Source organism: Panthera leo, chromosome B4 (genome assembly GCF_018350215.1).
Source record: "Panthera leo isolate Ple1 chromosome B4, P.leo_Ple1_pat1.1, whole genome shotgun sequence".
In the NCBI taxonomy this organism is placed as follows: Eukaryota; Metazoa; Chordata; class Mammalia; order Carnivora; family Felidae; genus Panthera; species Panthera leo.
The window spans coordinates 119005851-119017858 of NC_056685.1; the positions used below are offsets into that span (position 1 = coordinate 119005851).

General features: G+C 39.7%; 1 protein-coding gene across 21 annotated transcripts in view; it reads right to left on the reverse strand.

Moving 5' to 3' along the window:
- ANKS1B (ankyrin repeat and sterile alpha motif domain containing 1B) overlaps positions 1-12008 on the reverse strand; it is a 1079782-nt gene that overhangs the window by 55098 nt on the left and 1012676 nt on the right. For all 21 annotated transcript variants that reach the window (XM_042947477.1, XM_042947476.1, XM_042947473.1 and 18 more), the window contains one exon: positions 1549-1677. In XM_042947477.1, the coding sequence (XP_042803411.1) occupies positions 1549-1677 (129 nt within the window). The remainder of the gene's footprint in view (positions 1-1548; positions 1678-12008) is intronic.

Here is a 12008-nt window from a genome sequence, read left to right on the forward strand (position 1 = left end):
AAGAGTTCAGTCCCTGCTGCAAACCCACACGGAGGGCTGAATGGGGGAGGGGGAAGATGAGAAAAGTCTCCTCCCAGGAATGACTAACCACCGTGCGGTAAGGTGATCAGATCCAATACCGCCTCGGGACAAAACGCCACTCAGGCTCCACGTTCTAGCTGCGGGGCAGTTTGTAGCAAAATGCCTGTTTTGCCTTTCCACCAATGGACTCCTCTTCAACTCTTTGAAGCTTCAGTCGGGTTCCTTTATCATTTTTTTCCCTCCCTAATCTCCCTCAAAAAAAAAAAAAAAAAAAAAAAAAGAGCTCTTATGTGTTGTTGTTGTTTTTTTAAAAAAGTGAATTAATAATTATTTTCCTGACATGGCTGAAGAAACACTAGCACTCCGCAAAACCGCAGTTGGGAATCAGGCCTGCAAACCAGGAAATTGCCGACTGGAAGAGGGTGAGCCCTTAAGGGCTGGAGAGCAGAGGGCGTGGTTAAGGGCCTTGAAAGGAGAGTTTCCAAAGGCTCAGGGATTTGGTGTTTGAGCTTTGGAGGAGGAAGGAGGCATTTCAATCCTACAGTTTTGGAAAGATTACTGCTGAAATAAATCCAGTGCTTCACAATAAGTAGGCAGTAAAAGAGGGATAGATAACAAAATGAAAAAAAAAGGCCAAATTGCTATGCAACAACCAGAATGCCCACATCTTAATCAAATTAAGAAAAATGAATCCGGTGAAATCCTTGTTTTTTAAGATATCAGTGAAGTTCGTCCTAATTGAAACATTTCTTTGTAAAAGAGGTGATTTTCCTTCTCCAGCTGTAGTCATGACAACCACCACCTGCCCTCACCCAAACCTATGGTATTTTTTCAACACCTCCCTGTTTATATTGCATTTTCAGCTAAGCCTGATTCTCTCTTCTATTAGAAAAAAAATACCCAGTATTATAATTCTAGTGAAAAAATCTGGTAGTAGAGCCAATGTTTTGAGATCATTAGTGAGTGAGTGGAGATGTCTGTATGTGCTATACTTCTATTCATATCCATTTAAAGATCATGCTTTATCTCACTTAAGATATACAACTATATACAAAATAGATCTTAAGCTCACAAGATTCAAAGGGATGATAAAGCTCTATTTACTTGGACTTTCTCTGTATAGAAAAGGCTACTTTAAGAATAAGAGAAGGGACAGGGCACCTGGGTGCCTCAGTCAGTTAAGTATCTGACTTTGGCTTGGGTCATTGACCTTGTGGTTCATGAGTTCGAGCCCTGCATTGGGCTTTATGCTGATAGCTCAGAACGTGGAGCCTGCTTCAGATTCTGTGTCTCCCTCTCTCTCTGCTCCTCCCCAGCTCCTGCTGTCTTTCTCTATCTCAAAATAAATAAATAAGTAAATAAGTAAGTAAATAAATAAGACATTAAAAAAAAAGAATAAGAATGGGAGAATACTTTAAGAGTTTCAGCAGGGGACATTTTGGTATATTTTCAACATAAAAGTAAACAAGCCAGAAACACACCCTCTATCCCCTCTGGAACCCAAATATTGAATTCATAGTAACTTACAAAAGCTTTGTAATCACACGATTGGAAGATGAGCTTTTCTGGGTGGTGTTGCCAGTACTGTACTGGAGTGGAGGCTGTGGCTTCATTTGGAGGTCGCAAGGTAATGGAAGGTTCTCCCCAGTCTCCTGTCTGAAAATCACATTTATTCTAGACGTAATATGAGCAGTTGGCCAAGTTCATTCCCTATACCTAGCCTGAGTTCTTCTTATACACGTGTGCTGGGATGTGCAAATGCATTTGGGTGTATTATGTGCACATAAATACTTTTACTGTTTATTACGGTTTTATATGTGGTAGCATCATATTTCCCAAAGCTGAGTTAATTTTTGAGGTGTGAAAGAAGTTACTCCATTTTTAGATTGACGCCCTAAGCTAAGTAATTTTAAAATAAAACATAGAGATCTTCATAAATGAGGCACTAATTCATAGTTTTCTGTCACAACAGAAAAGAACATACAACTTTGAAAAGACTTTTCTGTTTTTAACCTTGATTATTTGAAATTTTTAGTTTGAACTGCTTTTACATTCAGAATACACAGTTCCATGAATTTCAGTTTCCAAATGTGACATGTACTGTGTTCTTGGGATAATTTTATATCTCTGGAGAAAAGGTAGTAAAAGCGTGACTCTAAACAAAATTTTAGAAGAAAAATTACGAATGGATGACTAGTTTCCCTCGTCTGAATTCATTTGGATTGATAAAATGCCACTGTGACTGTCTTGGATGTATTCAGCTACCTTTCTCTGAAAACCTAAAACACACATGAATAATAAACACTGAAATACCAAGTTTGGTCATATGTGCAAATGATTCACAAATACAAGCACGTGCACATATGATGGCAGATCATATAACGCATATGCCCACTAAGACCTGAGACAAAAGGACATCCCGTAGTTTCATTTACCGTTTTCCATGAGGTTAGCCTCATATAACGGTTTAGTGTGAGCATCTATGAAGTGAGAGGTCCATGCTGGCAGGTGTTTGCTGGGCTCTAGTCCAATTTAGGTATTATATATGGGAGATTTCTCACTCACTTCCCTGAAGATTCTCATTTCTTGAAATTCAGCTCTTTGTTCTCAGATGGACATTAACAAAACTAGACAACAGGCAGATTTCCAAAGCCACTCTCTTTTAACCTGGACTTGGCTGGTCTTGTAGAATTATAAGGAATTACTCTTCTCAGGAGTTGAAAGAATACAAATAGGTCTCATGAACTCCAAAAACAAGTAAAACTTTGGTTAGAGACCAAGTTTCATAGAAGTACTAGCAAATAGGTTGATGCTGTAGGGTTTCTTAAGGAAGATTTTCAAGGAGTCTAGGATAAGAATGCAAAATTGTGGACGGAGATGTATGTTTTGGGGAAGAAAAAGTCTACAGCTTTCATTAAATTCTTTGAAAGGATCAGAGACCCTAACAGGTTAAAAACCACAAGTCTCCAGGAATAGCTTAAATAGGATGTGTGTTTTGGGGAAGAGGACCAGCATTTCAGTTTTCTCTGTTCGGTCTGGACTTACATGAAGTGGCTGCTAATGCTGGGAAGTGGTAGGCATAGGCTTTGCCTTCGGAAGTTTCTAACAGGCTCTGGAAAAATGGAAGAAAATTCTAGAGCCCCTCCAGAATGCCTTTTCACTGGGGCAGAGAATGTGAAGCTTTTCTCTTTGAGATGGGTCACTCCTAATCTCAGGAAGAGCAACGTTAGTATCATGCTAGCTCATTAGTTTCTCACTGGAGTGTGCAACCTATCAGATTTTCTCGAGCTCTCCCTCACGCTCTAGTCTAAGCTATTCTTTGTACTTGAAGATGGCTCAGTTCTCCTGTCTCCTGTCTGTTGATACAGTTAAGACTTTACCTGGAATGATTACTTTAGCATTTTTGTGTGCCTTAGGACCCATCCTTGACTCATTCTTGAGTTTTCTCTTTATATTTATATGAACTTTTATTTTGTAAAAGCAATGACTGACTTCAATTAATTCTAGGAGTAAGTTTTCCTCTGGCTGCCTATTATGATCTTCTCTTTTCCTTCTCTTTCAAACATCTGGTCTTAATTATGTCTCTAGTCTTTAATTCAACTGGCTGTAATTTGCTCTTTAAAAAAACTAGTAAAAATTGAAAATGTAGGAAATGTGGATTTTGATATTATTTTGAAGGTGAGTGTAATAACCTTTAAGTGATGATACCTATAGTTAAAGCTCTGGAAACATGCAGCTATGAGTTCTTAATTAAAAGCTCTCCCCAAATCTGGCAAGTCCTCTAATCTGCCCCATTAACCTGCTTCCCTCCCCCCGCCTTGATAAAGCAACAACAACATAGCAAACAGGTGTTGTACATTTAAGTCACAAGTAACACTGTTAATGGAAAACAGAAGTTTGCACGCAACTCCGTGGAATGATACAAAAAGAGGAGCTCGTTGATGTTATAAGATCCTTCGATCCAGTGTTTGCTGAGGTGACAACTTAAACCAAGCATCAGATCTTCACATGAGACCTGTCATAGTTCAGCTGGGTACACCTTGGCCGAGCTCAACAGGCAGTTTTCAAAACAGTCTGAACAGACATGGCAGGAGATGGGGGTACCACAGGTTGCGGGGCAAGGGTTGGGAATAGGGCTGGGGGTGGGGAGAAGTGGGGAGAAGCTGGGGTTATGGGGACATTTCAGGTATTAGTACATTAAGCATGCAAATCATATGCAAACTCATTCTCCAACTGTTGAATTAACTCAGGCACGTTTATAACTAAATTTCAATGTGAGTTCCGTACATTTAAAGCAGAACTACAGCCAAATGCTGATCCAAATATTTACATCATCCACATAAGTCGTAGCAGCCATTTTGGGAGTAACAAGCCCCAGCACATACCAACTCAGTCTGGAATTCATCCCGACCTCTTATTTGATAACCACTTGAAGAAGTTCGTGGCACATCCATTTAACTCTGTTTAGGCAGCGCCATCATCTGCTCTTCTATGACTCCACTTTGTCCAGAAATCACAAGCCACCTGCTTTGAATTCAGAATGATCTGACAGGGCCTCCCCTACGTGCTACGGGGGAGGGAGGAAACTATAGGGAAGGTAAACACAGTCCTTACTTTATTTTCTTTGTGGCCTTGAAACATTGCTCCAGTCCAAATATTTTTAAATTCTCTATACAGACTGAATCTATCTTTCTGGAAATAGACACTGAGTTTTGTCACATTTAGGACCATTTCCAGAAATTCATTTTCAGATGAGGGAAAAGTGTTGTTAAGATTGAAGGTATAAAAAAATAAATTTATTTTCTTCCTGGAAATTCATCAACTTATTATTATTGTTTTTAACCTTGGATCAAACAATATTTATGAGACTCAATTTATAGGTGTTGATTCTTCTCTTTGGAGTTAATTTTATGAGAATGGACAGACTTGGTGACACATTGCTACAAAGGGCAGGAATGGCCTTGGCCTTTGGGTTTGTTCCAGCTTCAACTGGTCAGCTGACAGTACAAGGGTCCAGAGAACAAGGGTGCCTTTAGGCTCACCCACCTCGGAGGCTGGACTGCAGCAGGAATGAGCTAGGGAGGAACTGAGTAGGGCAGTATATTGTATGGAATAGCAAAAGAAACCAAAAAGCAAATTAGGGTTTCTTCCTTAGCTATAAAATAATTCCACACTGTGAGGCCCATTGTCAGGTCTTGCCAAATAGTATACTCATATCAAGATGGAACCTGTATTTCTTCAGGTAAATTAATAAAATTAATTTAATAATTTCCCAGTTTTTAAAAAACGTTTGTTAATATGAAAAAAAAAATCAAACAGATGTTTTGCCTCAAAAAATGGTTTATAATCAAAACTTACATAATCAAACCTTATCCTCAACGAACAGATCTGAACACAGGTAACAATGACGCAGCAATATTTAAATAGAATAAAAAAATACAAGAGGAAAAGGTTGGGGTAAAATTCCATCTTAAACTGTTACTGACTGACAGTACTCCTTTAAAGGCTTCAGCAATTACAGAAGAGAAATGATTCAAGGCACTCTTACTAAATGTCTTCAGGCTACTTTTTTGAGCTGAAAATACTTACACCTTTCCTTTATGTTCATGTATTGAATGATCTTAATATTCCAAGTATTTGGTCATGGCTTAAAACCTCATTTACTTGATATGTATGTGCCTATGTACGTATGTATGTATAGGATATTATCAACAAAACAAAGGAAAATTAACATCATTAAGTGTCCTTTTGAGCTCAACTAACCTTTGAAGATAAAGGAAAAACATAATTTGAGATTAGAGCTTTAAACGGAAAATTGATTCTGTTGAACGGGTATTTACCAACTGCGAACCAAAAGTGCATAGTCTGGCCGAGTTTGAAGGACAGGCAGGCCATACTTAAATGTCTTTCATACCACCAGCTGAAAGGTATAAAACCACTAACTGAATTTAGTATCTATATATACTAAGTAGTATATATACCATAGAAAAAAACTCACAGAAGTCTACAGATAGATTTTTATTGGATGGCAGAGTCTAAAATGCAGCTTTTAAACTTTGCCTTATTTCAAAAGATGGTAAAACCATATGACTTTTAGTTCATATGCACCAGATTCATAAGGCAAATGCTAAAATATCATAGTGTGTAGCTTTCTCCCTGCAAACTGGAAACTGAAGAAACTCCATATTCTATATGCTCCGTGCATACAAAGGGAAACACTGTCGATATCCTCATTCTCTTCTTGATAAAAAAATTTCCTAAAGATGTCAGTAAATAATTACGACTTAGATTATTATCACTTAGATTCCTAACATGAACAGAAAGGTACGGTATTTTCCAAGCCTTGTATTATTCTTTAAAAAAATTTTTTTAAATTAGGATTTAATTGATTTTTTTAAATAGAAGCTTTTAAATCTTTTATACTAGGAACTGTTTCCACCTACCTGCTTATAAATTTAGTTCTGAATATTAACAAACATTATTCTCTATTTCTTCAGAACACTTAATGAAAAACTAAAATGATTTTAAATGACAACTGTTATTTTAAGGTTTCACTTTCAATAATTCTGACAAATATCAGAGATGGGCTACCCAAACATTCATAAGTTATACATGATTACATGTATTTTCTGTCATCTCTAAGGCTCTGAAGAATGTTACATAGAGCTCTATGCTTATAAATATGTATACATATATTTGGATGTGAATGTAAAGAAAGGCCTCCTACAAACATTCACACACACATAAAAGCAGGATGCCACAACAGTTGTTTTAAAAATCTTCAGGAATAAAGAATGCTAGTTTGGTCAAATGCCGTTGGTTATACTAAATTTGTTCCTTTTGATGATAAAGAGCAGAGATGGCCACTTCTGAACATGAAAAAGCACTGGTTAGCATTTACGGGTTCGGGAGGGACCACTGGTTCACTGAAGCATCAGTACCAGGCAACGTAGAGACCCCAAGATCCCAAGAGCCAGAAGTCCCATGCACAGGAGGGGTGTGCCTGATGTGGCTCCCCTAAAAAGGCCCTCACATGCCACCCCGAGAGCTCTGCTTAGTGATTCTCAACCAAATGTCTCAACCTCTCAGACAGCTCAGACAGCAGGCTATCCAATGGCAAAAATTTATCCAACAGGATGTGAAAACAGGATTGTATTTTAAAATACAAAGCAGAAAAGACCAAACATGAAAATGTCTACTTTCCAAACAAAAAGTGATTTTTTTTAAAGTATGCAAAGGTAAAATGTGAATATTTGAATATTAGGTGGCTCAGTGTAAAATGGGTCATGATTTCAACACTTTCCAAAGATCAATTCAGAATCGTCAAATGGAAAAAGGCTGAGAACCACTTTGTAGCCGTAACAGTGCAGCTCCTGGCTATACTACTCCCACACTTGCATAAAATGTATACAGAATATCATGCAAATCATACTCCAATATTTCTCACAAGTAAAGCACACGAACCTTTGAGAACTGTTAGACACAATGGGTTGAATAGCCCATGGACATGGGGAAGTACAAGATGAAGAAGAATAACACCGATATATACATGTGTGTGTATATATATATATAAATATATATCAATTTACCCTTTTCCTTCTTCCTGTAAAAGCAAATTAACACAGACACCTGGGATGAAAGTCAAAACTCACATGGGACAGATTTTAACTGCAGACTTTAAAACCAAGTATGTTTCTCATTTTAGGACAATGTTAGCACGTCAACTAGTCACAAGGCACAGTGAATGAAATATAATAGACAAGATCTCAGGAGTCATTAGACATCACGAATTTTCTGCATTGCCCAGGACACAGTACCTGTAGCTATTGACAACACTTTGCAACACATTACAGAGCGCAAGTTCAGGAAAGAAAATAACCATTTGTAACCTTACATTATGAACCTGATGGATGGCTGAGAAAGGAAATCCAGCGTTCTGATTCGTCCATATCTCACAGACAGACGACTGCTGATATAAACAGAAAACTATCTCATCTTGTCAATATTTAGAACATGGCAGCTACCATGGTAGAATCAAGGAAAGTAAGGAGGAACATAATAAAAAGCAAAGAATCACATTTCTTAAACACTGACTCACGCACATACACACACACACGTGCACGCGCACACACAAACTCAAAAAATGTTTTAGGATGCCCAGGTTTAATAATTGGCTTCCAAGTCATTCTTTTGCTTAAAAGCATTTTGGGTTGGCTGAAGGGGGGGGGTGGGTAAGAAAAAAAACACTTATGCATTAGTTTTATATCAAGGGAGATTACCAATAAATGCACATCTTGGAAAAAGCAAACTGTTTTACATTTGCCAAAGAGAACGGAAATATCTTCCCTCTTCACATCATTCATTTCAGAGGATAAATAGTTTCATGAAGTTCAAGATGGGAAAAAAGCCTTTAACGCAGAATAAATGTTTTTATTTTCTTATCTTCAATGACCAAAAGCAAACAATGCAATAAAATGACTTTCCTGACTTAGTCATTGCTCCACTTGATAAACCTAGAAGATCCTTCTCCCTCCGGAGTTCTCAAGGGCAAAACTGCGGTTGACATGGAAAGAAGCATCAGTCTGCCACTCAGCAGTGGAAGTGTGTGTGGTGGGGGAGGCAGGAAGGAGATTAGAGCAGGGAGGGGTTGGGGCCAGGAAGCCGGGGTCTGTTACTGAAGCAGACGCTTTGGTGAACAGCACTGGGGAGCCTAATGAGTCAGCTCGGTGATCTCAACTCTCCACCACACCATTAACAATTAAATAATTAACAATTATTAAAAGGCAATAATGTTTGCTTAGAACCAAATGCCAAACTAAGTCCCCTCCCGGGAATTACAGCAGAACCACCAAATAAAGCGAAGAGACTCCTGGCTTGATCTTTATAGAGTTCTTTTCCTGAATTCCATCATTCTAAAAGACACCATGAAATTGAATCACAGAAAATGGCAGCATGCCTAAACTTACTCAGTAAGCACTGTGAACATCCCCAGAATTCACAAGCAGGCCGTACAAAGATCATGCAGGAAGGAGATAAGAACATAACCACAATATGGTTTAGAAGCCCGGCAAAGAACAATCGCATCAGCAAATGAATTATGGAAAAGAAACTTATCCCTGGCTAAATGTCTTCCCTACCTCCACCCTCCCAGAAATGCTCACCAGCAATTTAACATCTCTCTGTCCAGTTACAGTGGCATGTCCCACCCACACACAAACATCTTTGCTTTCCATCCCTTCTGTCATCTGGATGACTTGCTGGGGACGGATTGTTAGGTAACTGGCATTTCCTTAAGGGAGTAAGATCCCTGGGGGCCTGACCAAAGGCAACTTCAACCACCTCCCACTTTAAGTGGTTTAATCAGGTTTGCTACTCTCAGCTCCCTCTCTAAACTCCATGCTATTTCCTCCACAGGGGATCTTCCTCTTCCTTTCAAAAATTAAAACTCTAGCAAGCTAAGTGTTGCCCATTAACCTCCCAGCCTCATCTACAATAGCTGCCATCTGATTTAAATATACTAACTCCATGCTTTGGTGGGACTGCCATCTTAACTGGCATAAAACATACTTCTAGGATATCCTTGACCTTTTCAGTACTATCATCCACAGTTCTGAGCTAATTCTTTTACAACTTTCAGAGACTTTTAGTGCTAGAAGTAACCTGGGGACCGCTTGTCATCTGCCAGATGAAGGCACTGAACTGACATTCAGAGAGGGTAAGTGGCTTGCTCAGGTCACACAGGGGAGGGTCACAAGTCAGCCTGTGGGGATGGCTGGGAAGGAGTGCCAGCTTGGTACTGACTTCACAGGAAGCCAAGGAAGGCAAAGGGAATCTCCAGTTATATGGAGATATGTATTGTGTTACTGATCCCGGAACAAGTGTCTGTAAACGGAACCAGTTCAACGAAGAGTCTCAACTCCATTGGAGTTCAAATAACCTGAATGTTTTATTGTTTTCCAATCCTTATTCCCAAATGGGCCAGCCCAGTCTCCCCTCCCTGATGGGCATCAGGCCACTTGACATTTTGCGCAGATCTCCTAACTTCCTGGTCACTGTGAGTCACTAAGAATCCATTTTGTATGCAACTCCAGTATCATCTGATTCGAACTTTGCCTTCCCTTACCACAGGCCAGTCTTGAGGCGTAAAAAACCCATGGTGGCTAAAAGAGATTTGCTTTGTACTTGGTCCTCTTCTCCTTTGTTCTTCCTGTAGGAGCAGGGAGGAGTGGGGTGGAATGGTCAATCCTGGAAACCCAGGACCCCAAGCTCTATCTCCTTCATGCCCTTTGTTGGGGAGGAGAGCACAGGAGAAGGACAAGGGCCTCTTTTCTGATCTGGCTATGGCTAGATTCTCCGTCGGCTGCACTGCTTCTCCAGGTGACACTAACGCGGCTTCCAGCATCCGTGTGTAGCTGGTGCACCCACCCTGCCCCACCCCCACACAGGTTCTGCTGTGTACCCCTGTGAGATCTTTGGAGGGCTCTGCTGAGGAAGGCAGTGGGTCCCCACTGCACAGTTCCTGATGTGAGAAATACGTCCCCAGCTTGACTTCCTCTAACCTCTCCTCGGCCCTCCTAGCGTCCATGCTGGCCCCTTGGATGGGACGCAGGGGAGAGGGTATAACCCAACCTCCTCAGGACGGGCTTGCTCTGTGACCACTCCCCTCTCTGCCAGGAGATGTCCCTCCAGTTCCCTCTTCTTCAGCTCAGGCTGGTGTATCTGCTTGTCAGAATTCCAACTGTGGAAAGAGATGCCAGTTTCCCCTTCTGGTAGGTTCCCCCACTCTGGATAGACCTTCCTCTTAGAGCTCTTCTCACTAGGCTTAGAGGGCACGGGGACACCTCTCTCCTCTGCCACATGCTCTCCTCAATGGCTCAGACAGTTCTCAGCCCTTCCCAACACCAATCTTCTGCCTGTGCAGACAGGTAGCTGACTGGGCAGGGCAGGACTCATTACCTCTTGGTCAATCCTGAACACGGTATCTGGCTCCATTCTCAGCAGCTTTCTCTTGAGAATGTTTGGTACTTAGTACCTACATGAAATTTCCCACTTAACATCTTGTTACACGAATATTATCTTCCAACAGTCCCAGAAAGTTACCACAGTTAAGGAGGGAAGAGACCATCTCATGCATCACTTATTTTATTTTTAGAAATCCATATAAAAATTTTTTCAATGAAGAAAAAAAACCTACCTCTAGTCACATACACTGAAGAGACTTTGTATATGGTTTATATACATTTTAAAGATGTTACAATAACTATTTTCATGTATAAGCTATGTCTTAAACTTAGAAAAAATAGAACTTCTAAAATTTCCAACAATTAATTGACTCAATGCAAATGGTAAAAAGTCAGACTTTTAAAAAAGAGTTGAAAGTAGATGCAGTTAATTGAGTTTTAGTTATGGAGGTTGTTGAAGAAAAAGCTGATAATTTCAGATACCGCAGTAATTCTGTTGGCAATAAATAATTCATCAGGCTCAAAGAGCAGTTACTTCAGGGGGATCAGCTGTCACTGGTGTCTTCATAATATAAAATGGCTCTTCTTCTAGACACAATGGTTATTAGACTGAGTGCCAGAATGATTTTTTTAAATGCAAAAGAGTTTCCACCCCAGAATTTCACTACATTGATGAAGATAATATTTCAGGGTACAACTTGTACTGAAGTGCTGAGTTTTGAACAACTCTGAGAAAGAAAATACTGGTGATAAGATTTCATCTAGGGCCCAAATTCCTAGAACAGTAGTAACTTAAATCTAAGCTTCGATTAAGCTTTAGAATGTCTTCATCTGTGAAGAATAATAATAGTATTTGACCCACTTATTTCATCAGGTTGTTCTGTAATTCGTTAAGCTTCACGAGAGACGGAACTTTTTCATGGCTAAATTTCTAGGACCTGGAAAGTAGAAGGCCGTCAAATGTATTTACTGAATCAGTGGAATCATAGAATGTGTTCAAAAGTTTCTTGGCAAATAGTAAAGCAC